General features: G+C 44.0%; 1 protein-coding gene across 2 annotated transcripts in view; it reads right to left on the bottom strand.

Annotated features, from left to right (window-relative positions):
• LOC123773842 (protein Wnt-16) overlaps positions 1-27,608 on the bottom strand; it is a 362,399-nt gene that overhangs the window by 102,395 nt on the left and 232,396 nt on the right. For both annotated transcript variants that reach the window (XM_069321960.1, XM_069321962.1), the window contains exon 2: positions 6,539-6,816. In XM_069321960.1, coding sequence (XP_069178061.1) covers positions 6,539-6,816 — 278 coding nt within the window. The remainder of the gene's footprint in view (positions 1-6,538; positions 6,817-27,608) is intronic.

Here is a 27,608-nt window from a genome sequence, read left to right as displayed (position 1 = left end):
GGGCCGCCCCCGTGGGCCGCCCACCGTGGGCCGCCCACCGTGGGCCGCCCACCGTGGGAAACTCCCTCCAGGTGAGCGGAAGTGGGAGGGGACCTTCACCCCCTCCCTTTAACCCCTCCCCTCCCCCCTACTCACCCCTGATTCATCACCCATATACCACCACCCTCTCCCCCACCTCCCTACCACCACCCATTAATTTTCTGAGTAACTTTTATCTTGTTTTCTGTTCTTGATTTACTAATCTCTCTCTGTCTCTTTCTCGTCCGACCACTTGGGCTGGACGGTAGAGCGACGGGTCTCGCTTCATGCAGGTCGGCGTTCAATCCCCGACCGTCCAGGTGGTTGGGCACCATATATATATATATATATATATATATATATATATATATATATATATATATATATATATATATATATGAACGCGAACGGGGTGAGAATAGATTGAACTACCTCATCCTTTGTGTGTATTTATACCTCAATAAACTTATTAGAATTTCAATTTCAATTTCAATGCCAAATCCATATCCTGATACCTTCCAAGTGCTATATAGTCGTAATGGCTTGACGCTTTCCCCTGATAGTTCCCTTCCTCTCTCTCTCTCTCTCTCTCTCTCTCTCTCTCTCTCTCTCTCTCTCTCTCTCTCTCTCTCTCTCTCTCTCTCTCTCTCTCTCTCTCTCTCTCTCTCTCTCTCTCACACACAAACGTTTTAGCTACAAATTTCTCAACATTTCTCTTACCCCAAAACTTTCCCATCCCCCCCATCTCTCTACCTCCCCTCCCTACCTCCCCCTCCCCCTCCCTACGTCCCCCTCCCCCTTCCCTAGCTCCACCTCCCTACCTCCCCCTCCCCCTCCCCCTCTCTACCTCCCCCTGAAACCCCCTACCTACCTACCCTCCTATGCCGTCTTTCATCCCCCTCCCCCCATAACATCCGCCCCTGCCACCCTCCCCTGCCCAAGGGGTCCTGCCCATGTAGGGGAAGGGGAGGGTGGTAGGGAAGGGGAGGGTGGCAGGGGAGGGGCGCTTGGCTAGTACCCACGATAATATCTCCGCCGCTTATCTGATAGATTACGCTCGACCCGGGATTATACTGCGTTGAGTTATAGGGCGCTGTGTGTTATAGGGGCACACTACTACGCCAGGTGTGTGTGTGTGCTCCAAAACACCAGGTGTGTGGTGGAACACACCAGGTGTGTGTTCCACCACACACCTGGCGTGATTGCTTAAGAGGTACGAGAGAGAGATTAGAACAATTATTCAGTTTAAATTCAATATCATTCAATATCTCCAGGCCTCGTCACTCTCCATTACACAACATCCCCCTCCCCCACACCCTCACCTCACCCCCCCCCCCCATCACCCTTAAAAAAAACTCATATCATTCCAAAATTATCGGCGACTTCCATCCTCAAAAACTGCTTAAAATGCATCATTTTTCACTCATAATATAATTGTTTTAAAATTACGGTTTGTTATAGGACCCCGGTGTTATGGGGACCCCGGTGTTATGGGGACCCCGGTGTTATGGGGACCCCGGTGTTATGGGGACCCCGGTGTTATGGGGACCCCGGTGTTATGGGGACCCCGGTGTTATGGGGACCCCGGTGTTATGGGGACCCCGGTGTTATGGGGACCCCGGTGTTATGGGGACCCCGGTGTTATGGGGACCCCGGTGTTATGGGGACCCCGGTGTTATGGGGACCCCGGTGTTATGGGGACCCCGGTGTTATGGGGACCCCGGTGTTATGGGGACCCCGGTGTTATGGGGACCCCGGTGTTATGGGGACCCCGGTGTTATGGGGACCCCGGTGTTATGGGGACCCCGGTGTTATGGGGACCCCGGTGTTATGGGGACCCCGGTGTTATGGGGACCCCGGTGTTATGGGGACCCCGGTGTTATGGGGACCCCGGTGTTATGGGGACCCCGGTGTTATGGGGACCCCGGTGTTATGGGGACCCCGGTGTTATGGGGACCCCGGTGTTATGGGGACCCCGGTGTTATGGGGACCCCGGTGTTATGGGGACCCCGGTGTTATGGGGACCCCGGTGTTATGGGGACCCCGGTGTTATGGGGACCCCGGTGTTATGGGGACCCCGGTGTTATGGGGACCCCGGTGTTATGGGGACCCCGGTGTTATAGGACCCCGGTGTTATGGGGACCCCGGTGTTATGGGGACCCCGGTGTTATGGGGACCCCGGTGTTATGGGGACCCCGGTGTTATGGGGACCCCGGTGTTATGGGGACCCCGGTGTTATGGGGACCCCGGTGTTATGGGGACCCCGGTGTTATGGGGACCCCGGTGTTATGGGGACCCCGGTGTTATGGGGACCCCGGTGTTATGGGGACCCCGGTGTTATGGGGACCCCGGTGTTATGGGGACCCCGGTGTTATGGGGACCCCGGTGTTATGGGGACCCCGGTGTTATGGGGACCCCGGTGTTATGGGGACCCCGGTGTTATGGGGACCCCGGTGTTATGGGGACCCCGGTGTTATGGGGACCCCGGTGTTATGGGGACCCCGGTGTTATGGGGACCCCGGTGTTATGGGGACCCCGGTGTTATGGGGACCCCGGTGTTATGGGGACCCCGGTGTTATGGGGACCCCGGTGTTATAGGGACCCCGGTGTTATGGGGACCCCGGTGTTATGGGGACCCCGGTGTTATGGGGACCCCGGTGTTATAGGACCCCGGTGTTATGGGGACCCCGGTGTTATGGGGACCCCGGTGTTATGGGGACCCCGGTGTTATGGGGACCCCGGTGTTATGGGGACCCCGGTGTTATGGGGACCCCGGTGTTATGGGGACCCCGGTGTTATGGGGACCCCGGTGTTATGGGGACCCCGGTGTTATGGGGACCCCGGTGTTATGGGGACCCCGGTGTTATGGGGACCCCGGTGTTATGGGGACCCCGGTGTTATAGGACCCCGGTGTTATGGGGACCCCGGTGTTATGGGGACCCCGGTGTTATGGGGACCCCGGTGTTATGGGGACCCCGGTGTTATGGGGACCCCGGTGTTATGGGGACCCCGGTGTTATGGGGACCCCGGTGTTATGGGGACCCCGGTGTTATAGGACCCCGGTGTTATGGGGACCCCGGTGTTATGGGGACCCCGGTGTTATGGGGACCCCGGTGTTATGGGGACCCCGGTGTTATGGGGACCCCGGTGTTATGGGGACCCCGGTGTTATGGGGACCCCGGTGTTATAGGACCCCGGTGTTATGGGGACCCCGGTGTTATGGGGACCCCGGTGTTATGGGGACCGCGTGTGTATGGAGGGGCCCGCAGGCCCACATGTCCACTACAGACTGGTTGCTCCGGCACTTCTTGCAAGAACCTGTCTAAATGCTTTTTGAAGAAGTCCACCTTTGTTCCAGCAATATTTCTAATGCATGCTGGTAGAGTATTGAACAGCTGGGGACCTTTGATGTTCAGTGTTCTCTGATTGTGCCATTGGCACCTCTACTCTTCACTGGTTCTATTCTGCATTTCCTTCCGTACCTTTCGCTCCAGTTTATTGTTATTTTACTGTGTAAATTTTGGGACCTGGCCCTCCAGTATCTTACGTGTATATTATCTAATACTTCTCCTGTCTCCTTTCCATGGAGTACATTTTGAAACCTTCGAGATGGTCGCAATAAATTACGTACTTTATCGTGTCTATACGTGCCGTATATGTTCTCTGTATTTCCTTTATTTCATAAAAATTTCCTGCTCTGAAAGGGTAAGTGAGTACCGATCAGTACTCAAGATGAGACAGCACCAGTGATTTAAACAGGATTTGCATTGCGGTGGGATACCAGGATTTGAACGCTTTCATAATCTATCCTATCGTTGTCCTGGTTGACGCTATATTTGCTTCGTTATGTTCACTAAATGTCAGGTCGTCAGACATAATTCTCAGATCTTTTACATGTTATCCTTCTATGGGTAAGTCTGACTGCGTCTTGTACCACGTATTTCAGGTGTTCTGGACGACATCCTAACAATTTATCCAAAATTTGCTTGTCCATTTTAAAGAATGAAGAACAATTTTTATTTATATTACTTCTAAGCTGCATCACTTATGAACCCATCCCTGCCCTTGTGTGGCAGTGCACATCCCTGCCCTTGTGTGGCAGTGCACATCCCTGCCCTTGTGTGGCAGTGCACAATAGAAAGTTGTTTTCACATATCCATACATTAAAACATTGATTGTAACCATGATATATATGTACTTCCGCCTACAGTTTAGACCTATTGACTTGTGTATGACCCTCTGTCCTGCGTGACAGTGAATACCAGCATTTATCCTCACTTTAATAAGTCTTACTCGAAATCCTCAGATTAGGCAAAATTGTAATTAATTTTGTCAATAAAGATGTTAATAATAATAATTAAAGCTCCTCGGTTCCACCTCACATAAGTACCTGGAACTTATCACTGTTGAATATGATGTTTTCCGTTGCCCAACCGAATACTATATTAATATCGACTTGCTGTTTTACTTCTACAGAGGTAATTTTCATGCTGGGTTTTGTATCGCCTGCGGAAGACGACACGAAGCTCTGGCTAGTATTGTTGTTCATATCTAATATGAGAATCAGAAAAAGCAGTGGTGGAAGCACGGAGCTCTGTGATTCACAGCTTTTCACTGGGCTTGGATGTTATTTGTTTTGATTCACTGCATTCAGTTTGACAGAAAGTTGACAATTCAACGACCAACATTACCTGTCATTCCCATTGATCTCATATAATGGGCCATTACTCAATGGTCACACTTAGCCAATGTTTTTACAAAGTTTGTGCATACCACACTTGCATTTTGTTTTTCTTGTTATTCTTCCATGATTTTATCATTATGGTCGAGTATTTGCTAATGACTAAGATCTCGTTCGAACTCCATGTTGTCCTGGGGTGTGAGTTCATTGTTCCTCCATAAAACTGGAGATTTGATTCCTACTCACTCTTTCAACATTTTATATTATGTGTGATGTTAATGTGACTGGTATATAATTTTTTGTCAAAGCTTTACTACCTTGAGGTTATCTTGAGGTTATCTTGAGATGATTTCGGGGCTTTAATGTCCCCGCGGCCCGGTCCTCGACAAGGCCTCCACCCCCAGGAAGCAGCCCGTGACAGCTGACTAACACCCAGGTACCTATTTTACTGCTAGGTAATAGGGGCATAGGGGTGAAAGAAACTCTGCCCATTGTTTCTCGCCGACACCCGGGATCGAACCCGGAACCACAGGATCAAAAGTCCAGCATGCTGTCCGCTCGGCCGACCGGCTCCCTACGTTGTGTTAGGTATATTTGCTGCTGTAAGTGCTTGTGGAGCCTCCGTTATATCCAAGCCTGCCCACCATCCTACACTGAGTGCTCCTGCTACTGGTACTTTATATTTCGTTGTCAATATTGAATTCCACGAGTCAGGACCAGGGGCGGAGTGCATGGGCATGTTGTCAATTTATCTTTCAACGTTTTCTATGAATGTGTTAATATCAGTTATATTGTCAAGGATAAGGATAGCTTTCATTAAAAAAAAAACACTGTCAGGAATTTCAGCTTTCATGTTGTTTATTATGATGCTAGACATAGCCATATACTGGCCTTTTAGGATTTTACTCAGTTCTTTGTTATCCTCTGTGTACGAACCTTCAGTTGTAAGCCAATACTGGTGGAGGTTCATTATTGTGATTTCACATATGTGTAAAGCTATTTACGTTTTTTCTTTATCTCTTGTATAGCTTTCTGTTCCAGTCTCATTTCCTAAGACTAGAAGATCGTTTCAGCGTCTGCTCTGTTTCTTACATTTTCCTGTTTAGATTTTATTTGTCTCTGTTGTGATAGTCGTGTCTGCTTGAGCAGTACTATGATTGTTGTCCTTCTTCCGTAGAAGTCGTCTGTGTTCTCTTTCGGAGTGGTTCTCTTTCTGACCCTCTACAAAGGTACGTTCTTGCAGCAGACTTTGCACACTTCGGCAGTCAATTGTTCTATTGCTTGCGTGAGAGTCTTGGGACACAAGATTGTGTCCCAGTGGACGTTTGCTAATTCTACATTTATTTTTTTTCCCGATCAATCCTCTTATTATTAAAACTGAATTGATAGAATAATCTTTGTCGCGTATTGATCCTGTTGGATCTATCCGGGTACTGATGTTAGTTTGAACTTCAGTGAGCGTGTTGAACTGAGTATGTGGTCTCCGATATTGTATGACCCTCCCCCCCCCCCATGGATTGTTTCCTCATTGTTCATGAAGATTGGGTAGAGATTATTTTTTTGTTCGTAGTTGGTTCTGTTATCAGTTGGTTGAGCGAAAATTTATCACAGTATCTGATTGCTTCCCTGACCTGAGGTTGATTATTTCCAGGTTGATTTCCTGCTATAGAATCATTGTTGAAAATACACATTGTATTACACATACACTCGTAACCTGTTGAAAAAATACGCTCCGCATAACAGATACACTATCGTAACCTCTTGAAAATATACACCCCCATTACAGCTACTTTTGTAACAGGTTGAAAATACAGAGCCTAACACAGCCTGCCCACTCACCCCTCTTGATGGTGTAGCCGAAGGGGACGTCGAGGTCCCCGCCGGTGGTACAGTTCCAGCGTTCGTTCCGGAACTGGTACTGGCACTCGTTGATGCCCAGGCGGGCGCCGTCACTCACACTCCTGATAGTGTCCGGGTGACTCTGGCAGACGGCCACCTGCTGCTGCACCAGCCCCGGCAGGTGCTGGCAGATGCTGATGGCGGAGGAGGTGCTGAAGTTGTGCACCTCCTGGTCCCCTTGGGGCAGCAGGGGCGTCACACCCACCACCCCGAGGTACCTGACGGGGAAAAACATTTTTAGTAACTTGATTTGTTCTTTATATACATATGAATGTGTGTAATATATATGATCCTGGTTGACTAGGCCATACCAACCAGGAGGCCCTGGTCAGAAACAGGGTCGTGGGGAGATTGATCCCTGGAATGAACGACACCTTTATTTCTCCTACTTGTTCTTTCTACCAACAGGTAGGTAGAACAGCTGCAAGAAATACAACGGAAAATGAACCTAGTGTTTTCGTGGTTAAGAAATTATCAAGGATTACTGTACTCTGAAAATTTGTATAAATATATATATATATATATATATATATATATATATATATATATATATATATATATATATATATATATATATATATATATTATTAAATATGACCGAAAAAGTAAGATTAATAATTCTAACACGAATTTTCTCAATCTTTCGTACATTTCTTTTCACTGTTGGAGGTAAATCAAAAATCAATTCTCTAAAATTCATTTTTATTTCTAGTCTGACGCGACACGAGCGCGTTTCGTAAAACTTATTACATTTTCAAAGACTTTAGTTTACAAATACACAACTGAATAGAACTTACGCATCTCCGATTTTATATCTCCATTTGAGTAAGGTGGATGGGGTGAGGTGGCATTAATACGGTATTAATTTCATCAACACAAGACAGAACACGAAACAATGGGTATTGAATAGAAGTGTTTGTAGAAAGCCTATTGGTCCATATTTCTTGATGCTTCTATACTGGAGCGGAGTCTTGAGGTGGGTAGAATATAGTTGTGCATTAATTGGCTGTTGATTGCTGGTGTTGACTTCTTGATGTGTAGTGCCTCGCAAACGTCAAGCCGCCTGCTATCGCTGTATCTATCGATGATTTCTGTGTTGTCTACTAGGATTTCTCTGGCGATGGTTTGGTTGTGGGAAGAGATTATATGTTCCTTAATGGAGCCCTGTTGCTTATGCATCGTTAAACGCCTAGAAAGAGATGTTGTTGTCTTGCCTATATACTGGTTTTTTTGGAGCTTACAGTCCCCAAGAGGGCATTTGAAGGCATAGACGACGTTAGTCTCTTTTAAAGCGTTCTGTTTTGTGTCTGGAGAGTTTCTCATGAGTAGGCTGGCCGTTTTTCTGGTTTTATAGTAAATGTATAGTAAATGTATTTTATATATATAAAATTTATATATATTTTATAGTAAATGTATTTTATATATATGGACCAATAGGCTTTCTACAAACACTTCTATTCAATACCCATTGTTTCGTGTTCTGTCTTGTGTTGATGAAATTAATACCCTATTAATGCCACATCACCCCTTCCACCTCACTCAAATGTAGATATAAAATCGGAGATGCGTAAGTTCTATTCAGTTGTGTATTTGTAAACTAAAGTCTTTGAAAATGTAATAAGTTTTACGAAACGCGCTCGTGTCACGTCAGACTAGAAATAAATATGAATTTTGGAGAATTGATTTTTGATTTACCTCCAACAGTGAAAAGAAATGTACGAAAGATTGAGAAAATTCGTGTTAGAATTATTAATCTTACTTTTTCGGTCATATTTAATAATATATGTCTACAGGAAAGACTGCTACCAAAATATACTAATATATATATATATATATATATATATATATATATATATATATATATATATATATGTGTGTGTGTGTGTGTGTGTGTGTGTGTGTGTGTGTGTGTGTGTGTACTGGCAGCAGGTTTTCACTAAGAAATGTTTCTTCCGTGAACATGTCTGCAAATTCTGTGTTGATTATTGTCATGTTTGGTGCGTCTCTCCCCGTGACTGTAGTGCTCCTGCGTGGGGGAAGTGGCAGACAATTTGTTAAACATAAAACATATTCTTCACCCGTTATCAGTGGCACCCGACCTGTCATCCGTCAGCCGCCGCGTCTCGAACCGCTGCCTTCCGCTGCCATCCATCAGCCAAGGAGAGGGGAGAGAGAGAGAGAGAGAGAGAGAGAGAGAGAGAGAGAGAGAGAGAGAGAGAGAGAGAGAGAGAGAGAGAGAGAGAGAGAGAGAGAGAGAGAGAGAGAGAGAGAAAGAGAGAGAGAGAGGGGGGGGGGGGTGGGGGGGTAGGGGGGTAGGGGGGGGGGGTGGGGGGGGTGGGGGGGGGGACAGGACCTTGGGGGCAAGAGACAAGGGGAGAAGGAGCACTTGGACACGTGGGAACGGGTTAAGACTAACGGAAGGGGAGGGGGGGGGGAGGGGGACAGAAGAAGTGACAGTTTATGAAGATATCAGATCTAAAGGATTCTTTCAGGAACAGACGAGGGGCCTGCTTAGAGCAGCCTGAGTGACCCTTAGAGCAGCCTGAGTGACCCTTAGAGCAGCCTGAGTGACACTTAGAGCAGCCTGAGTGACCCTTAGAGCAGCCTGAGTGACCCTTAGAGCAGCCTGAGTGACACTTAGAGCAGCCTGAGTGACACTTAGAGCAGCCTGAGTGACCCTTAGAGCAGCCTGAGTGACACTTAGAGCAGCCTGAGTGACACTTAGAGCAGCCTGAGTGACACTTAGAGCAGCCTGAGTGACACTTAGAGCAGCCTGAGTGACACTTAGAGCAGCCTGAGTGTCACTTAGAGCAGCCTGAGTGACACTTAGAGCAGCCTGAGTGACACTTAGAGCAGCCTGAGTGACACTTAGAGCAGCCTGAGTGACACTTACAGCAGCCTGAGTGACACTTACAGCAGCCTGAGTGACACTTACAGCAGCCTGAGTGACACTTAGAGCAGCCTGAGTGACACTTAGAGCAGCCTGAGTGACACTTACAGCAGCCTGAGTGACACTTACAGCAGCCTGAGTGACACTTAGAGCAGCCTGAGTGACACTTAGAGCAGCCTGAGTGACACTTAGAGCAGCCTGAGTGACACTTAGAGCAGCCTGAGTGATACTTCGAGCAGCCTGAGTGACACTTAGAGCAGCCTGAGTGACACTTAGAGCAGCCTGAGTGAGACTTAGAGCAGCCTGAGTGACACTTAGAGCAGCCTGAGTGACACTTAGAGCAGTCTGAGAGACACTTAGAGCAGCCTGAGTGACACTTAGAGCAGCCTGAGTGACACTCAGAGCAGCCTGAGTGACACTTAGAGCAGCCTGAGTGACACTTAGAGCAGCCTGAGTGACACTTAGAGCAGCCTGCGTGACACTTAGAGCAGCCTGAGTGACACTTAGAGCAGCCTGGGTGACACTTAGAGCAGCCTGAGTGACACTCAGAGCAGCCTGAGTGACACTTAGAGCAGCCTGAGTGACACTTAGAGCAGCCTGAGTGTCAAAAACGAATGAGCCACAATTATTATTACTAACATCTTCATTGACAAAATTAATTACAATGTCGCCTATAATGAGCCACAACCGCCACAGAAAGATGTATTGCTGGAAGGATTCTTATTAGCATTTTTATTTTGTTGATGAGACCCCCGGAGTTGCCCCCAGAGCTCTCCACGGGCTCTATGACGCCCAGGAGGAGCTCTGTAACGGTCAAGTGGAGCTCTTTCTGGGCTCCGTAACGCCTTGGAGGAGCTCTTCCTGGGCTCTATAACGCCCAGGAGGAGCTCTTCATGGGCTCTATAACGCCCAGGAGGATGGAATTACAATATACCTCAATTCGAAATGTCGAACCCGTCGTTACTTATAATATCCCTCCCACCCCACCCACCCCATCACCTACCCCCATTCCCGCCCATCAACTCCCCCCCCCATCAACTCCCCCATCCCCCCCTCCCCCATCACCTCAAAAAAAAAAAACAGCTTCCCCTTCCTCCAGTGACGGACAGACAAACGAACACACACACACACACACACACACACACACACACACACACACACACAGCCAGGCAGACAAAAACAAAACAGCGTCGCCCGGAGCATCAGGAACAAGGATGCTGGCGCGGGTATTTTTGGCGCGAAATCATGTCCATTGACGGCTCTCAATGGATTTTTATTTTTGTTATACTCACTACACGGATGGGTAGATGAAGCAGGCCGTTACTGGGTTGATGGTTTGATGGTGTGATAGATGAATTGATTGCTTAGGAGGAGGTGGAGGAGGACGGGTTCAGGTACTGGAGATTATAGAGACAATTACAGAGGTGTTCAGTTCTATTACCTACTTCTCTCTATCTATCCACCACGCCCCCCTGTCAGAGAGGGGGTATTAAACCCCCTCTCAGACTACCCGCCCCCCTCTCTCAACGTCTCTTGGTAACCGATCTCCTTGCCTTAATTCTTCCCCTCTCCCTCTCTCCCCTCTCCTTCCTGCAAACCCTTTTCGTCCACCTCTCCCACTGTGTACTCTTTGGCCATCTACAGATTTCCCCTACCCCCCCTCCCTCCCTTTTACATTTGCCCTGTCTTCTTCCTTTCCATATCCCTTATGCCTCTCTTCCTTCCCCATTCTTTCTACATCTCTACCCCTCCCATTTATATCTCTATCTCCCTTCTACCATTTATCCTTCTATTATACCTTTTCCCCCTCCCTTCTACGTCTCCCTTCCCTTCAACCTTTACCCCCCCCATCCTGCTACCTCTCCCTCCCCTCCCTCCCCTCCCCTCTCTCTACTTCCCTGTTGACAGCTCGGCATTTTTATTAAATTATTGACACTAAATGAAAACTAAAAAGTAGTAATTGCCAGACCGTATTTTTAAACCCTGTAGATAGAACCGGCCCTTAACCGGCGCTTAACCGGCCTCAGCGCCCCACTCAAGACACAACGGCCCCCCAAAAATCCCGACATCTCATGATTTTTGCGCCAGATTTGCCGAAAATAAAAACCCCAATTACTCCTTGATTGAAGATAATGGAAAAGGGCATTGAAAATCGGTGCGCGGTAGTTATAAGCGAGGTGTGGTAAAAAGCGGAGCGGGCTGAGAGCAGCGGGCACAGGGTAGATATATTGAGCTTTAAGAGTCGTGATTAATCTTGGCCGGGGTGGCAGGACTTCAGCTCAGAGGAATTTTTATGGTGCTGGAGGCGACAGGCGGTAACAGATGGTCACGGGCGTGTGTGGGGGGGGTGTGGGGGGTGTGTGGGGGGGTGTGGGGGGTGTGGGGGTGTGTGGGGGGGTGTGGGCGTGTGTGGGCGTGTGTGGGGGTGTGTGGGTGTGTGGGGGGTGTGGGGGTGTGTGGGGGGTGTGGGTGTGTGTGGGGGGTGTGGGCGTGTGTGTGTGTGGGTGTGGGGTGCGGGCGTGTGGGTGTGGGGTGAGGGCGTGTATGTGTGTGGGTGTTGGGTGAGGGCGTGTGGGAGTGGGGTGAGGGCGTGTGTGTGTGTGGGTGTGGGGTGCGGGCGGGGGGAGTAGAGAGACGTGGGGTGTGTTTGATGGAAGGGTTTGAAGCATTTAATTAACAATGTGTGTGTGTGTGACCAGCCCGTCCTCATAAACAAATGGCTGAAGTCCATTCCATCCACCCGCCAAACCCCCTGGTGTTTATGAATGACAAACGGTTTACACACGACTCACAACTGTTGACGTCCGAACACTTCCGGAACAAGTGCTTCACTGACAACTTTTGTTCGAACCACAACACTGTAAATGCTTCACCCACGTACTACAAATACAAATAATCGCCAATGCCTATATCTGCACAATTTGCTAAAATATTTTAATATTAATTTATATTTGAGAAAATTCCCGTTTTGAATGCACATCATGTAAAAATTTATGAATGCGTCTGTGGGGTCGACCGCTGGATGGAATGGACTTGGTCTGAGGACGGGATCCAACACCCTCGCCCGCTAGCCTTGTTCTTCTTTATTTCATTTATTCAATTTTCCTGATGATGAGTTCTTTGTGGAATCTGTCCTTGAAGTTGTGGCTTAAAATTGACTTAAATTGGAACAATTTGGTGAAAATTTAGCTTTGGTTGTGTTAGGCTGGGTTGGGTTAAGTTGGGTTGGGTTAAGTTGGGTTGGGTTGATGCCAAACAAAAACACATCTGGAAATCTGAAACAGCTAGACGGACACAGCACCAGTAGTGTGACATGGTCTTGAGAATGGGACATGTCATGCAAAGACTGAATGTTAGTTATGAGGGACACACCGCCTTAGCAGCATGTACAACACTCCCCAATAGGAAGAAAACCCGCTGGGTTGTTCATCCTGTATTGGTAATAGATGTTTTATGAAAATATATATGTGTTTATGGGGACTGAGCTCTTAGGATCCTAGATGTACGATACATATATATATATATATGTGAAATTATCACTCTTTTTTTTTTGGGGGGGGGGGCAATTTTGGTTAAACTCAGCATATTATAAATGAGGTTCTAAACATATATAAGAAAATATTGTGCCAATTATATGTATTGATTGACAAAGTTGTTTTGGTTGGATTTGCGTCAGTTGTGCATTGAATATAATTATGCAAGTTGTGTATTAATTGTGCAGGTTGTGTATTTATTGTATTTGTGTATTGATTGTATTCCTGCAAACCCTCTCCAGGTATGTTGCAGGTGCTAGCTGTGTATTAATTGTATTTGTGCAAGTTGTGTATTAATAGTGCGAGATGTGTGTGTATTAATCGTGCAAGTTGTCTATTATTTGTTCTAGTTGTGTATTAATTGTTCTAGTTGTGTATTAATTGTTCTAGTTGTGTATTAATTGTCCAATGTTTAGTAATTTGTATTTGTGCGAATTGTGAATTTGTGCTAGTTGTGTGAATGTATTTATGCAGTTTGTGTATTAATTGTATTAGTGGCAGTTGAGAAAATAATGTATTTTGAAAGTTCTGTTTTAATTGTGCAGTAGAACTTGTGCAATTGTATTTAGCATAAAATTGTGTAATTGTGCAAGTTCTGTATGTGTTATAATTAAAAGAAAAAAATGATTTTCCCGTGAAAATGTAATTTTTGTGATAGTGTGTAAGCATTTTGTGAAAGTGATGTTTGATTGTACAAACGTATATGCCATTTGCTATATTTGTGAAAATACAATATTTTGTGTAAATGTCATAAATACTGCATGTACACTACAAGTGTGTAAATGGTATATTTTTGTGTGTAAAAATGTGTTATTGTGTAAATGTGTGCCTTTTATGTTGTATGTTTAGATTTTTGTATATTTTTTTGAATATACAAGTGTGTTATATTGCGGGTTTGGCGATAAATTATTATTATATCTAAGCATACTTACATTATTATTTAAGCTGAGTATATTTCAATATATCATATATACACCCTGGTTTATTTATATGAACAATAGCTAGTTGGGTATTTAATCAGGTAGTTATCATATTTGCTGTATTTGAATACAATAGAGTATTTAACAATATTTTTGAACTAGCTTGAATATGCAGGCGATGAGTCACAATAACGTGGCTGAAGTATGTTGACCAGACCACACACTAGAAATTGAAGGGACGACGACGTTTCGGTCCGTCCTGGACCATTCTCAAGTCGATTGTGATGAGGAGGTAGGGACAGGCAATAAATAGGCAAGAGAGAGCTGAGGAGGAAAGTCAGGTGTAGGGGAGCTTGAATATTATAGTTACCTTACTGATTGTCATCAAGCATCAATATAAATTAATAGAACCAAAAATGATCAATGTATTGGTGTGATTGAGCTGTTGGGATACAGAAATATTGTTCTTAATACATTTTAGGGATTAATATGGGATAAATTACATGTTAATCATGGGATTAATATGGACTAAATGGGGTAATTTTTCTAAAAAAATGGCTATTGTCTAGGCATGTATGGGTTGTGGAGTGTATGTATGTATGTATGCATGTATGTATGTATGTATGTATGTATGTATGTATGTATGTATGTATGTATGTATGTATGTATGTATGTATGCATGTATATTTCGAGGTTTAGGAATGATTACCCAATGAATAGATAAAATTTCTAATTCCCAGCTAAGTTGCCAGATGTATGAATTGCGGTACGACATTTGGGCAGCTATCTTAAGGTTGAACGTATCACTGCATAATAAATGATTTACAGCCGTAGAGGCGTTGTGTGTCATTCTCGAGGTCTGGAAACGACTATCCTATGAACGGAGATACTTTCCAGCTGAGCTGCCAGACGTACGATAGATACCTGTGGAAAATAGTACAGAATCTAGCCTCAGTGTTGCATAATTGTTGTTGGTGTTGTTGTTGTTTAGGAATAAATCATCAAAAGATACAAAATAATTCAGACTTTAAATGGTTGAGGAACTGCTGTACTTTAATTAATTATTGAACTACAATTATCAATTATCCAGCACTGCGATTACGGAGATTTCCATCCAATTATTTTGCTCTATCCCCCCCCCCTCTTGTATTGGTGTTAAAAAACTAGAATGTAAACTATTAATAATAATAAAGAAAATTATAGAATGTATAAACAATGTATATTCTTAAACCATTTGATGAGGTTAGGTTAGGGTTGGTTAGTCATACCATCTTAAGAATATTATTATTAAATATATCGCCTCTGGTGATCTCAACGCCCTGAGAAGTGGTTCCAAGGTCTCATTTAACTGTGCATTCACCTAGTTCTGCTTGTGGGGGGTTGAGCTCTGGCTCTTTGGTCCCGCCTCTCAACTGTTACTAACTACTAATTTTTTTCTCCCCACACACACACACGCACACACACACACACACACACACACACACACACACACACACACACACACACACACACACACACACACACACACACACATACACACACAGGGGAGCCGGCCGGCCGAGCGGACAGCACACTGGACATGTGATCCTGTGGTTCCGGGTTCGATCCCGGGCGCCGGCGAGAAACATTGGGCAGAGTTTCTTTCACCCTATGCCCCTGTTACCTAGCAGTAAATAGGTACCTGGGAGTTAGTCAGCTGTCACAGGCTGCTTACTGGTGTGTGTGTGTGTGTGTGTGTGTGTGGTATGGAAAAAAAGGAGTAGAAACAGTTGATTGACAGTTGAGAGGCGGGCCGAAAGAGCAGCGCTCAACGCCCGCAAGCACAGCTAGGTGAATACACACACACACACACACACACACACACACACACACACACACACACACACACACACACACACACACACACAAACAGTGCAAGGTATGATGAACCAAGTCATATTGAAATGCAAGGAGGCTGAAGATAGATTTATTCCAACAATAAAGGAAAAAAGCAGGAGGGAATATAATAACCCATGGTTTAATAGACAGTGTCAGGAAGCAAAGGTGAGAAGCAGGAGGGAGTGGAGGAAGTACAGAAGACAAAGGACAGAGGACAACAGGATTAGATGTAACAGAGCTAGGAATGATTACATTAACATAAGACGAGTGTCGGAAAGAAATTATGAGAATGATATTGCAGTCAAAGCGAAAAAGCAACCAAAATTACTACATAGCCATATAAGAAGGAAGATGTCGGTAAATGACCAAGTGACAAGACTGAGGAAAACAGAAGGGGCATATACAGAAAGCGACAAGGAAATCTGCGAGGTACTGAATGCAAAATTCCCTGGAGTGTTCACAACCGAGCCTGAGCAGCTCCCTTTGTTAGAAGAGATTACCCAAGATGAAAGACTATCAGATATAGAGGTGACAGCAGAGGATGTAATGAAACAGTTGACAACACTGGATGCAAATAAAGCTGTTGGACCAGACAAAGTATCACCGTGGATACTTAAAGAGGCAGCGCAGGCTCTCAGCGTGCCTCTGGCAATGATCTTTAATGAGTCACTTATGTCGGGAGAATTGCCCAGGAGGCAAATGTTGTACCGATTTTCAAAAAAGGTGATAGGGAGGAGGCACTTAACTACAGACCCGTATCACTGACAAGCATCCCCTGCAAAATACTTGAAAGAATAATTAGGCTAAGACTTGTTGAACACCTGGAGAGCATTGGGTTTGTAAACAAGCACCAACATGGGTTCTGGACAGGGAAATCATGCCTAACAAACCTTTTAGATTTCTATGATAAAGTAACAAGGATAAGGCAGGACAGAGAAGGCTGGGCACACTGCATATTTCTTGACTGCCAAAAGGCCTTTGATACGGTACCGCACATGAGACTGCTATACAAACTTGAGAGGCAGGCAGGAGTAAGCGAAAAGGCCCTAGTATGGGTGAAGAACTACCTAACAGGAAGGAGCCAGAGGGTAATGGTAAGGGGCGAAAAGTCGGACTGGCGAACAGTAACAAGTGGAGTACCTCAAGGATCGGTGCTGGGACCAATCCTCTTTCTAATTTACGTAAATGATATGTTTACAGGAGTGGAATCATACATGTCAATGTTTGCAGATGACGCAAAATTAATGAGAAGAGTTGTGACAGACGAGGATTGTAGGATCCTCCAAGAGGACTTAAACAGGCTGCAGAGATGGTCAGGGAAATGGCTACTGGAGTTTAACACCAGTAAATGTAAAGTTATGGAAATGGGATCAGGTGACAGGAGACCAAAGGGACAGTACACAATGAAGGGGAACAGCCTACCTGTAACGATTCGAGAAAGAGACCTGGGAGTGGATGTGACACCTAATCTAACTCCTGAGGCACATATAAATAGGATAACGACAGCAGCGTACTCTACACTGGCGAAAATTAGAACTTCATTCAGAAACCTAAATGAGGAAGCTTTTAGGGCACTTTACACTGCCTACGTGAGACCCGTCTTAGAGTATGCCGCGCCATCATGGAGCCCCCACCTGAAGAATCACATAAAGAAACTGGAGAAGGTTCAGAGGTTTGCGACGAGGCTTGTCCCAGAGTTACGAGGGATGGGATATGAAGAGCGGCTGAAGGAACTGAACCTAACGACACTAGAGAAAAGAAGGGAGAGAGGAGATATGATAGGGACATATAAAATACTCAGGGGAATTGATAAAGTGGAAATAGATGAAATGTTCACACGTAATAATAACAGAACGAGGGGACATGGGTGGAAACTGGAAACTCAGATGAGTCACAGAGATGTTAGGAAGTTTTCTTTTAGCGTGAGAGTAGTAGAAAAATGGAATGCACTTGGGGAACAGGTTGTGGAAGCAAATACTATTCATACTTTTAAAACTAGGTATGACAGGGAAATGGGACAGGAGTCATTGCTGTAAACAACCGATAGCTAGAAAGGCGGGATCCAAGAGTCAATGCTCGATCCTGCAAGCACATATAGGTGAGTACATATAGGTGAGTACATACACACACACACACACACACACACAAAAAGCAGCCCTTCAAACCCCCAGGTACCTATTTACTGCTAGGTAACAGGGCATCAGGGTGAAAGAAACTATATATATATATATATATATATATATATATATATATATATATATATATATATATATATATATATATATATATATATATATATATATAACCTCGCATCCTAGGGGTCCAAAACCCGGATTTCCCAGCACTTCGCCCTGATGGCATCACCATATACTCATGGAAGGAGGGTAGACAGTTGGTGTGGGACTACACATGTGTATCCACCCTGGCTGACACCTATGTACACTTCGGAGCTGATCAAGCAGGTGGGACGGCCAACCACAGGGAAACAGCAAAATCACTCAAGTACAGGCGACTGGAAGGTCAATACCTCTTTGTTCCCATAGCGTCTGAGACGCATGGCCCCTGGGGCAAGAGTGCCTTGGGATTTCTCAAGGAATTGGGTTCCAGGCTCATTGACGTCACCAGAGACCCAAGGGCTTCCAGTTTTTTATTTCAGCGTCTCAGTGTGGCGATCCAGAGGGGAAATGCTTGCTGCGTCCTCGGTTCCTGTCCAGAAGCGGAGGAGCTTCAAGAGATCCATAACCTTTAGGCATTTGTCTTGTATGTTTTGTAACCTTTAAATACACAATAAAGGAAAAAAAAAAAAAGGGAAGGGGGTGGTAGGAGAAAAGCACACAGAAACTGTATTGGAGGGGACCTACATTCCCTCCAATGCGTTATGTGTGGTTTCCTCCGAGGCTATGGGTCCCCCTTCTTCCAGCCAGAGGTGGTACTCCCTTCCCTATTGTTATCTAAAAAAAAAAAAAAAAAAAAAAAAAAAAAAAAATATATATATATATATATATATATATATATATATATATATATATATATATATATATATATATATATATATATACATACATATACATACATTGAACAAATATTTGATTGGGGAGATGAATCAATATCACTGTAACAGAGCGGTGTAGGAAGATTGTTTCTGGGCGTTAATGAGGTGGTTTAGGCGTTATCAGAAAGTAGGAATGAAATTGAACACCCGAGCGGTGCGACAGGACGGGTTTATTTTCGAGAATTGTATATGTTTAAAATATATATATATGTTCTTCCTTGGGTTTGGTTGGTTTGGAGATTTCAACGCACAATGTGTAATGATCTTAATGTTGGGGGTTCGGGGGATGTTAGTGCTAAGACGAGTGGGTCGTCTTGTGGGTGGGACTTGGGACGTGGGACTTGTGGGTCCAGACTCGGCGTGAGCTCCTGAGATTGATATGAATAGGAGTTACACGGTTTCTTGCATTCTTTTGCTCAATAAGCCATCTTTAGCTATACGCTAAAAATATGAGGTACAAATATGTAATCTTTGGAAACAAACAATATTTCTCACAATTTAATTGGTTTCTACTACAGAGAAATGGAACAAATAGTTAGACGTAAAGTTTACCACCAGCAGATGAATGGGCATAATAAGGGTATTTTAATAGGGCATGCCATAATTAAATGGTACAAGTGGATAAGTAGGTGTAAAAGAGGCATTAATAGGGTCTTCTGCAGTTCTATATAAGCGTAGTAAAGTATAGGTCCTATAAAGTGGACGAATCTAAGGGGGGTACCAATAGGGTATTTATTAAACATTAGAAAAGACTTGGGTAAATACAGGTCTGCAGACACTTAGAGTTATTTCCTTGCTTGATATGTATTCTGAACTGTATTTAATATCTTAAGAGGTAGCTTATATGAATGAGTATGGCTGGATATAAATAGGATATACTGTATGCTCCCAACAGCCCGTTCTGTAATTTCATTGTGTTAAATATACAATCTTTTGACTTGAAATAATTAATCTTTAAAAAAATTGGAAAATATGTATATGCAAAATGGGATTAAATACTCATTGAAAATGGGATTTAATTTGCGTTCATTGATAAGGGAATGACTGAGGGAGGAGGATGACTGGCTGGCTGATGGCGTCAGTGTAAATTAGGACTGACGGAATAATTTAGTTTAATCTCCTCGCGAAGAATACTGTTCGCCAGGAGTGTGTAGTCGAGAAAATTAAAATGGCACACTTCTGGCTTACTCTCCACTACTGTAGTGGTGGTAGTGATGGTGGTGGTAGTGGTGGTGGTGGTGGTGGTGGTAGTGGTGGTGGCTATGGTGGTAGTGGTGATGGTAGGAGGGTCTGACAGGGTCCTGCCTGAGCGTCGTGATCATCTTCACGCCAAAACATCTAAGAATCACCTGGACTTTATCCAAGGTTTTCTGGAGGATGCCAGTATTATTCCTAAGATGGGGTTTACCTTGAGACATCGTCACGTACTAAGTTAGTTTACATAGGCCTATGAATCTCTGGAAGGTTATTAAGGTTTATTAACTTCGGGAGGCTGATTAAAGCTAATCAACCTCTGAAGGGTTATTAAAACCTATCAACCTCTGAAGTGTTATTAAAACCTATCAACCTCTGGAGGGTTATTAAAGCCTATCAACCTCTGTAGGGTTATTAAAGCCTATCAACCTCTGAAGGGTTATTAAAACCTATCAACATCTGAAGGGTTATTAAAACCTATCAACATCTGAAGGGTTATTAAAACCTATCAACCTCTGGAGGGTTATTAAAGCCTATCAACCTCTGAAGGGTTATTAAAACCTATCAACCTCTGAAGGGTTATTAAAACCTATCAACCTCTGAAGGGTTATTAAAACCTATCAACCTCTGGAGGGTTATTAAGACCACCTCAATACTTTGCTGACCTGCCAGCAAGGATATACTTTACTTATGAACATAATCCAGGACTAAAGTATACTGTCGTCTGTGTATATACACCGAGAAGTTGAGTATACCTCTTGTGGTATATCTACTCTTCATCATTATTAATACCAAATTACCTGCGGGAGCCCCAAACAAGCACACACAGACTCAGCGCTAATGTTGTCTATGCAAATTAGGATGAACATTCTTACCAAATTCTTAAGAATAATTTAGGCGAAGCGGTGAGTGTTGAGATTAATAATTATCTTTTAAAAACATCCATAGTGGGGGAAAGTATATAATTTGATGTTTATAACGAGGCCCAGTGATGGTGGTGGGTATGTTGTTGGTGTTGGGGGATGTTGGTGGTGGTAGTGGGGATGTTGGTGATGGTGGTGATGGTGGTGGTGGGGAAGGTTGGTGGGGACTCCGTGTTTGATGGTGTTGATGGAGCAGCTCTTAATTATGATCGTAAACCATCAATTACTCTCAAGAGTGATGACATGAGCTACAAGGCAGGTAGAGCGAGACCTCCTTGCAAGAGTCCTCGCTAATCCTTCATAAGTAATGACTATTGACAAATGTTGTCAATAACACAGCTCTTGACAATTATAGGAAATACCGCCATTATAGGTGATAAATTGTTTTGACAGTATCTCCATTGGCGATAATCGTCGAGAGTGAATGATATTGAGCAGTTATAGTGGGATTATACGAATTATTTTATGGTCGAATTTCTGTGGTGATTAATGAGTAAATGTCTATAAATTGGTGATGATCTTTATTAATCGTTAATAATGTTTGAATTAAAGCCAAAAGAGGAAATGTGGAAATAATTTTAATGATGAACAAAAACATGCGACGCTGAACATAGTTTGTTCAGGAATAAAGCTTACTCGGGCCTCGACCCCTCCCCCCCCCCTGGCTGCCCTGCCTCGTTTAGCGCCATTGGGTGTTTTGATCGTTAATCACCAGTGACAAAAGACAATAATTAAGTTATATTTAGTGCTATAAGTCTTGTTAAAATCAATAATTATTTCAAGCCATTCATTTATTATATTTTATATAACTTATCAATCATATAAATTATGTAAGTTATATCAATTTAATTTCAATTGTCTTGTTTTTTTTAATTTAAGGCTTATCAGCCTCTGGAGGGTTATTAAGGTCACCAAAGCAGCTGAGTGACCAACCAGCAAGTATACTTTAGTCCTGAACACACTCTAGTGTATATATATACATCGAGAAACTGTGTATAGATCATACACACCTTTATATATATATTTAAGTATACAATTTTCCCATATGTTTAACCATACACATTATTATAAAAAATTTAAACAGGTAATTTACACGCGATAGACACGTTGCAAGCATAACGTAATTATATGTTAATTACCGTGCTGTGCCTGCTCAAAATACACCGTGGGTATATAGGAGTTGTATGACCGATGAAGTATTTTATACTTCCTGCCCGAAACGCTTTGCGTAATAGTGGCTTTAGGCATTGTATGTACTAGCTCTATCTATAAATCTCTCAATTTTTGTAAAATCTCTTGTATTTATGTACCTTACCTGAATAAACATTTATTTTATTTATTTATTTATTTAGACACCCCATTTTATATTGACTGCAATGCGCACATAGTATTTTGAGTTGGATTTAATTAAAAAGTAAAATATCAATGAGCTTTAGTTGCATTATTACGGGAATAAACGGAAGTCCATTAACCCACAAAGCTCGTTATGTTTACAATTGGTGCACGAATTTGGCGGGAGAAAAACCACGTGCTTCAGTGGCTTCCAAAAACAATAACAAAGATCAGCTGATTGTTTTATGAATGGCCACTTGTCGCTGGAGTCTGGCGGGAACACACGAGTGTTTCAATGACTTCCAAAACAATAACAAAAGTCAGCTGATTACATACTGTGTGATAATCCTCACTGAAACAGTGAGGATTGAACTCAACTCTATTGAAATGAGTTGAAGGAATGTAAGGAAATGTTCGTATCATTAACGGGTGGCCAACAGGGGGAATGCACTGAAAGAAGGCGCTGTTGAAGCCACCTCCACCCAAAATCAGACTCGACCTAGAACTCAAAAATATATTGGAGTTAAAACACATGACTCAAGTCACAACAACGCTAGTGGCCAGATTCACGAAGCAGTTACACAAATACTTACGAACCTGTACATTTTTTCTCAACCTTTGGCGGCTTTGTTTACAATTATTATACCGTTAATGAGCTCCGAAGCCCCAGGAGGCTGTTTATAACAATAACAACAGTTGATTGGGAAGTTTTCACGCTTTTTAACTGCTTAATAAATGTAACCAAAGCCGTCAAAGATTGAGGAAAGATGTACACGTTCCTAGGAACTTGCGTAACTGCTTCGTGAATCTGGCCCCTGGACGTGAACCTCTACACCTGACTTCCTCGAAGTCTTTGTTAGATGAGCACTGTTAGGGAAGTACCTAAGTAAGCACTGTTAAGTAAGCACACTGTTAAGTAAGTACGGTTAAGTAAGCACTGTTAAGTAAACACAATTAGGTATGCACGCTCCTGGGACCACTGCTGTTCCTTATTTAATTGGACGACCAGCCCGAGGGTGTGAACTGACACATCTCACTGTCTGCTGGTGATGCTGATGATGTACAGCTGATGATGCACAGCTGATGATGCACAGCTGATGATGTACAGCTGATGATGTACAGCTGATGATACAGGTGATACACAGTTGATGAGGAACACGGAAACAGACGAGGACTGCAAAAGGTTACCTTGGGGGACCTTGACAAAAGGAAGACCTTGACAAACTCTAGGAGTGGTCAGACAAATGGTTGCTGGAGTTCAACCTTAATGAGTGTAAGGTAATGAGGATGGGAGAGGGAGGGAGGAGACCATCAGAAGGCAGCTACACCATGCGGGGAAAGCAGCTACAGACATGAGAGAGAAAGAGGGATCCGGGAGAGGATATAATTCCGACACTCACACCAGAGACACACATACACAGGATAACATCAGCGCCATATGGGACGCTGGCAAGTATAAGAACACCGTTTAGAAACCTGAATCAGTAGCTCTGGAAGCAGTCTACACAACATTTGTTCGACTAATATTGGAATACGCAGCACCGGCATGGAATCCGCACCTTGTGAAGTATTAAACCAACATTGGAAAAGAACTAAGAGTTACAAGATTGGTGCCAGAGTTAAGAGGGCTGAGCTACGAAGATTGGCTGATAGAACTACATCTCACAACCCCAGAAGATAGAAAGAGCAGAGGGGATATGATCACAACATACAACATACTGACGCGAATAGATAAGGTGGACAAGGGGAAGGGAAGAGACTAAGAGAAAGTCTCTTCAGACTGAGAGAAAGCCGGACAAGAGGACACAGGTGGAAGATGGAGACGCCAACGAGAAGAAGGGACGTAAGGAAGTGTTCGTACCCTGTACGGGCAGTTTACAAGTGGGATGCTCTATCAGAGGAAGTTGTAAAAGCCACCTCCAGCCACAACTTTAAGGTTCGATTCGACAAAGAATTTGAAAAGTCAGAACAGTTAAGTTGAAACCCAGCAGGTACACGGCTGGTAGGCGGGGCCTCAAGAGCTAGACCTCAACCCCAGTAGAAACTAATAGGTAAGTATCGTTAGGCAAGCACTATTAGGCAAGCATTGCAGCATGACAGTGGTGCAAATAACGACATAACAACTTAAGATGCAACTAAGGAGGGAAGACAGCCCACGTAGGCACTACATCTCACCTTTGTTAGCAGCAACGTGATAACTCCGCGCCAAAATAAACACTTAAAGTTTTGGAAAATGCTTATCATTTTCGACAAATACCAGATAAAAGCACTTGTAAACATCTGTGTAAAATGCATATATATGCTGATGATTTAACTGGCAAGCCTGTGTATATAAATGAATAAATTATATATATAATATAATATAATATATATATATATATATATATATATATATATATATATATATATATATATATATATATATATATATATATATATATGTGTGTGTGTGTGTTTGTGTGTGTGTGTTTGTGTGTGTGTGTGTGTGTTTGTGTGTGTGTGTTTGTGTGTGTGTGTGTGTGTAGTGTGTATTCACCTAGTTGTGCTTGCCGGGGTTGAGCTCTGCTCTTTCGGCCCGCCTCTCAACTGTCAATCAATCAACTGTTACTACTATTTCCCCCATATACACACACCCAGGAAGCAGCCCGTAGCAGCTAACTCCCAGGTACCTATTTACTGCTAGATATCAGGAGCATCAGGGTGAAGGACACTCTGCCCATTTGTTTTTCTGCCGGCTGCCGGGATCGAACCCTGGTCCCTAGGTCCATGGGTCTAGAGCGCTGTCCACTCAGCCAGCCGGCCCCCACACACACACTCCCCAGCCAGTGCGTGCGTGCGTGCGTGCGTGCTTGTGTGTGTGTGTGTGCGTGCGTGCGTTTACGCGTGCTTGCGTGGCAACAAGTTAACGCTCTGTTATTTGTCAGAAAAATCTCAACACACTGATCGCGAGAGGTCTTGTTGAAACATTAACTATAAAAGCACTTTGAATAAAAATGTTATTGAATCTGTTTTAATACAAATTACAAAGCCATAAAACTGTTAGTAATGATTTGTACACTTTGGATCCACTTTAATAGAACAGTTAAACATCGATCTTAGCTAGGCGCTTCTAGGTTCTGGTAGCACAGTTGGGTTCGTTCGCGACTCACAATCGGGAATTTCAGGGTCGAACCCCGCAAGGGACAGAAATGGTTGGGCACATTTCCTACCATCTAATGCTACTGTTTACTTAACAGGGAATATGCAGGAGTTGGTCAGGCTGTTGTGGAGTTGTTTCCTCGGGAGCGTCAGTAGTTAGACCTTGAGGGGGACCTTCATATTAGACTAACGTGTACATAAACACTGGCTGCCTGTCCCCTGATACAACGGATAATTATTAAATTATTATTTATTGATAGCACTCCCAGTGCAGACATTGCTTCGGGGAACTCACATGTATTGGGGAACTCACACGTACTGGGGAACTCACATGTATTGGGGAACTCACACGTACTGGGGAACTCACACGTACTGGGGAACTCACATTGCTTCGGGGAACTCACATGTATTGGGGAACTCACACGTACTGGGGAACTCACATTGCTTCGGGGAACTCACATGTATTGGGGAACTCACACGTACTGGGGAACTCACATTGCTTCGGGGAACTCACATGTATTGGGGAACTCACATGTATTGGGAACTCACATAGCTTCGGGGAACTCACATTGGGCCTTCTGCAGTTTTCCCCTTGTTCTTGTGCTCATGTACCAACTGTTGTTTCCTTTCACGCGTCATCTTCCTTTGTCTTGCCTATATATACAAATCTTGTATTGCAATGATTAAACTGTTGATTTTTTGTTAATTAACACGAAAGTTCTCAAATAATTTCCTGTTTCATTTGCCTTTCGTGGTAATACATTTTTACATTATTTATCACGTGTTCATTACTTCGAAATATATAGCGGAAGTTATGTGTATCTGACGTCAGAGGCCAGACTATTTTGTATATATAATACGTAGGAACTTTTGATTAAATTACATATTAAATTTCACAATAGGAGGAAAACGTATTCTCGAGGGTTGGTAGCCCTGTTAAGTCACCTAACCGCCACCTCTCGTCCTCCGCCAAACAAACTAGAACAAAAACAAAGACGGCGATTTTGATGCCCGTGGGAAGGATCAGTTTTTCCCGTTTCCTGGAAACTCGCACAAGAGAGTATTTGGTACTTCCAAACTAGAGATTAGAGAGTATTTGGTACTTCCAAACTAGAGATTAGAGAGTATTTGGTACTTCCAAACTAGAGATTAGAGAGTATTTGGTACTTCCAAACTAGAGATTAGAGAGTATTTGGTACTTCCAAACTAGAGATTAGAGAGTATTTGGTACTTCCAAACTAGAGATTAGAGAGTATTTGGTACTTCCAAACTAGAGATTAGAGAGTATTTGGTACTTGCAAACTAGAGATTAGAGAGTATTTGGTACTTGCAAACTAGAGATTAGAGAGTATTTGGTACTTGCAAACTAGAGATTAGAGAGTATTTGGTACTTCCAAACAGCACTGGCAGTCTATCAGTAGAAATACTCTCTCAAATGAAATGTATTTCGTTTCTTAGAGGAACGAATGGTCTTGGCGAATTGAGCTGCTACTTATTCCCTTCCGTTCTCACTATTGAGCAAAGGCTGCCGATGACCTCTGCTTCTCTTGGTACCCCACGACGATCACACGGAGGCCAGCACCTGTGTGGTGCTGGGCCTAAGGCCTATCCTCCTCTGAAGGGGGTTATTGCGGCCTCCATAACATGTTACTGACCAATCAGCAGGTACACGTTGGTACTAAACATAGTATACACTCTCACAGTACTGTACTGAGTGCATACTAAGGGGATGTACTCTGAGAGTGTACTGAAGTACACCCTTAGAGTACATGCACCGAGAAGTGGGACGCACCATTGCTGTATATACCACTTTATGAAGCAACAGGGCCGGCTTGACGACGCAGTGACGCGTGACCCAGACGGTCAGCACCTCACCATACCTGCTCTCATCTCACCATACCTGCTCTCATCTCACCATACCTGCTCTCATCTCACCATACCTGCTCTCATCTCACCATACCTGCTCTCATCTCACCATACCTGCTCTCATCTCACCATACCTGCTCTCATCTTACCATACCTGCTCACATCTCACCATACCTGCTCACATCTCACCATACCTGCTCTCATCTCACCATACCTGCTCACATCTCACCATACCTGCTCTCATCTCACCATACCTGCTCACATCTCACCATACCTGCTCTCAT

Source organism: Procambarus clarkii, chromosome 10 (genome assembly GCF_040958095.1).
Source record: "Procambarus clarkii isolate CNS0578487 chromosome 10, FALCON_Pclarkii_2.0, whole genome shotgun sequence".
In the NCBI taxonomy this organism is placed as follows: Eukaryota; Metazoa; Arthropoda; class Malacostraca; order Decapoda; family Cambaridae; genus Procambarus; species Procambarus clarkii.
This window is presented reverse-complemented; position numbering and strand designations above follow the sequence as displayed.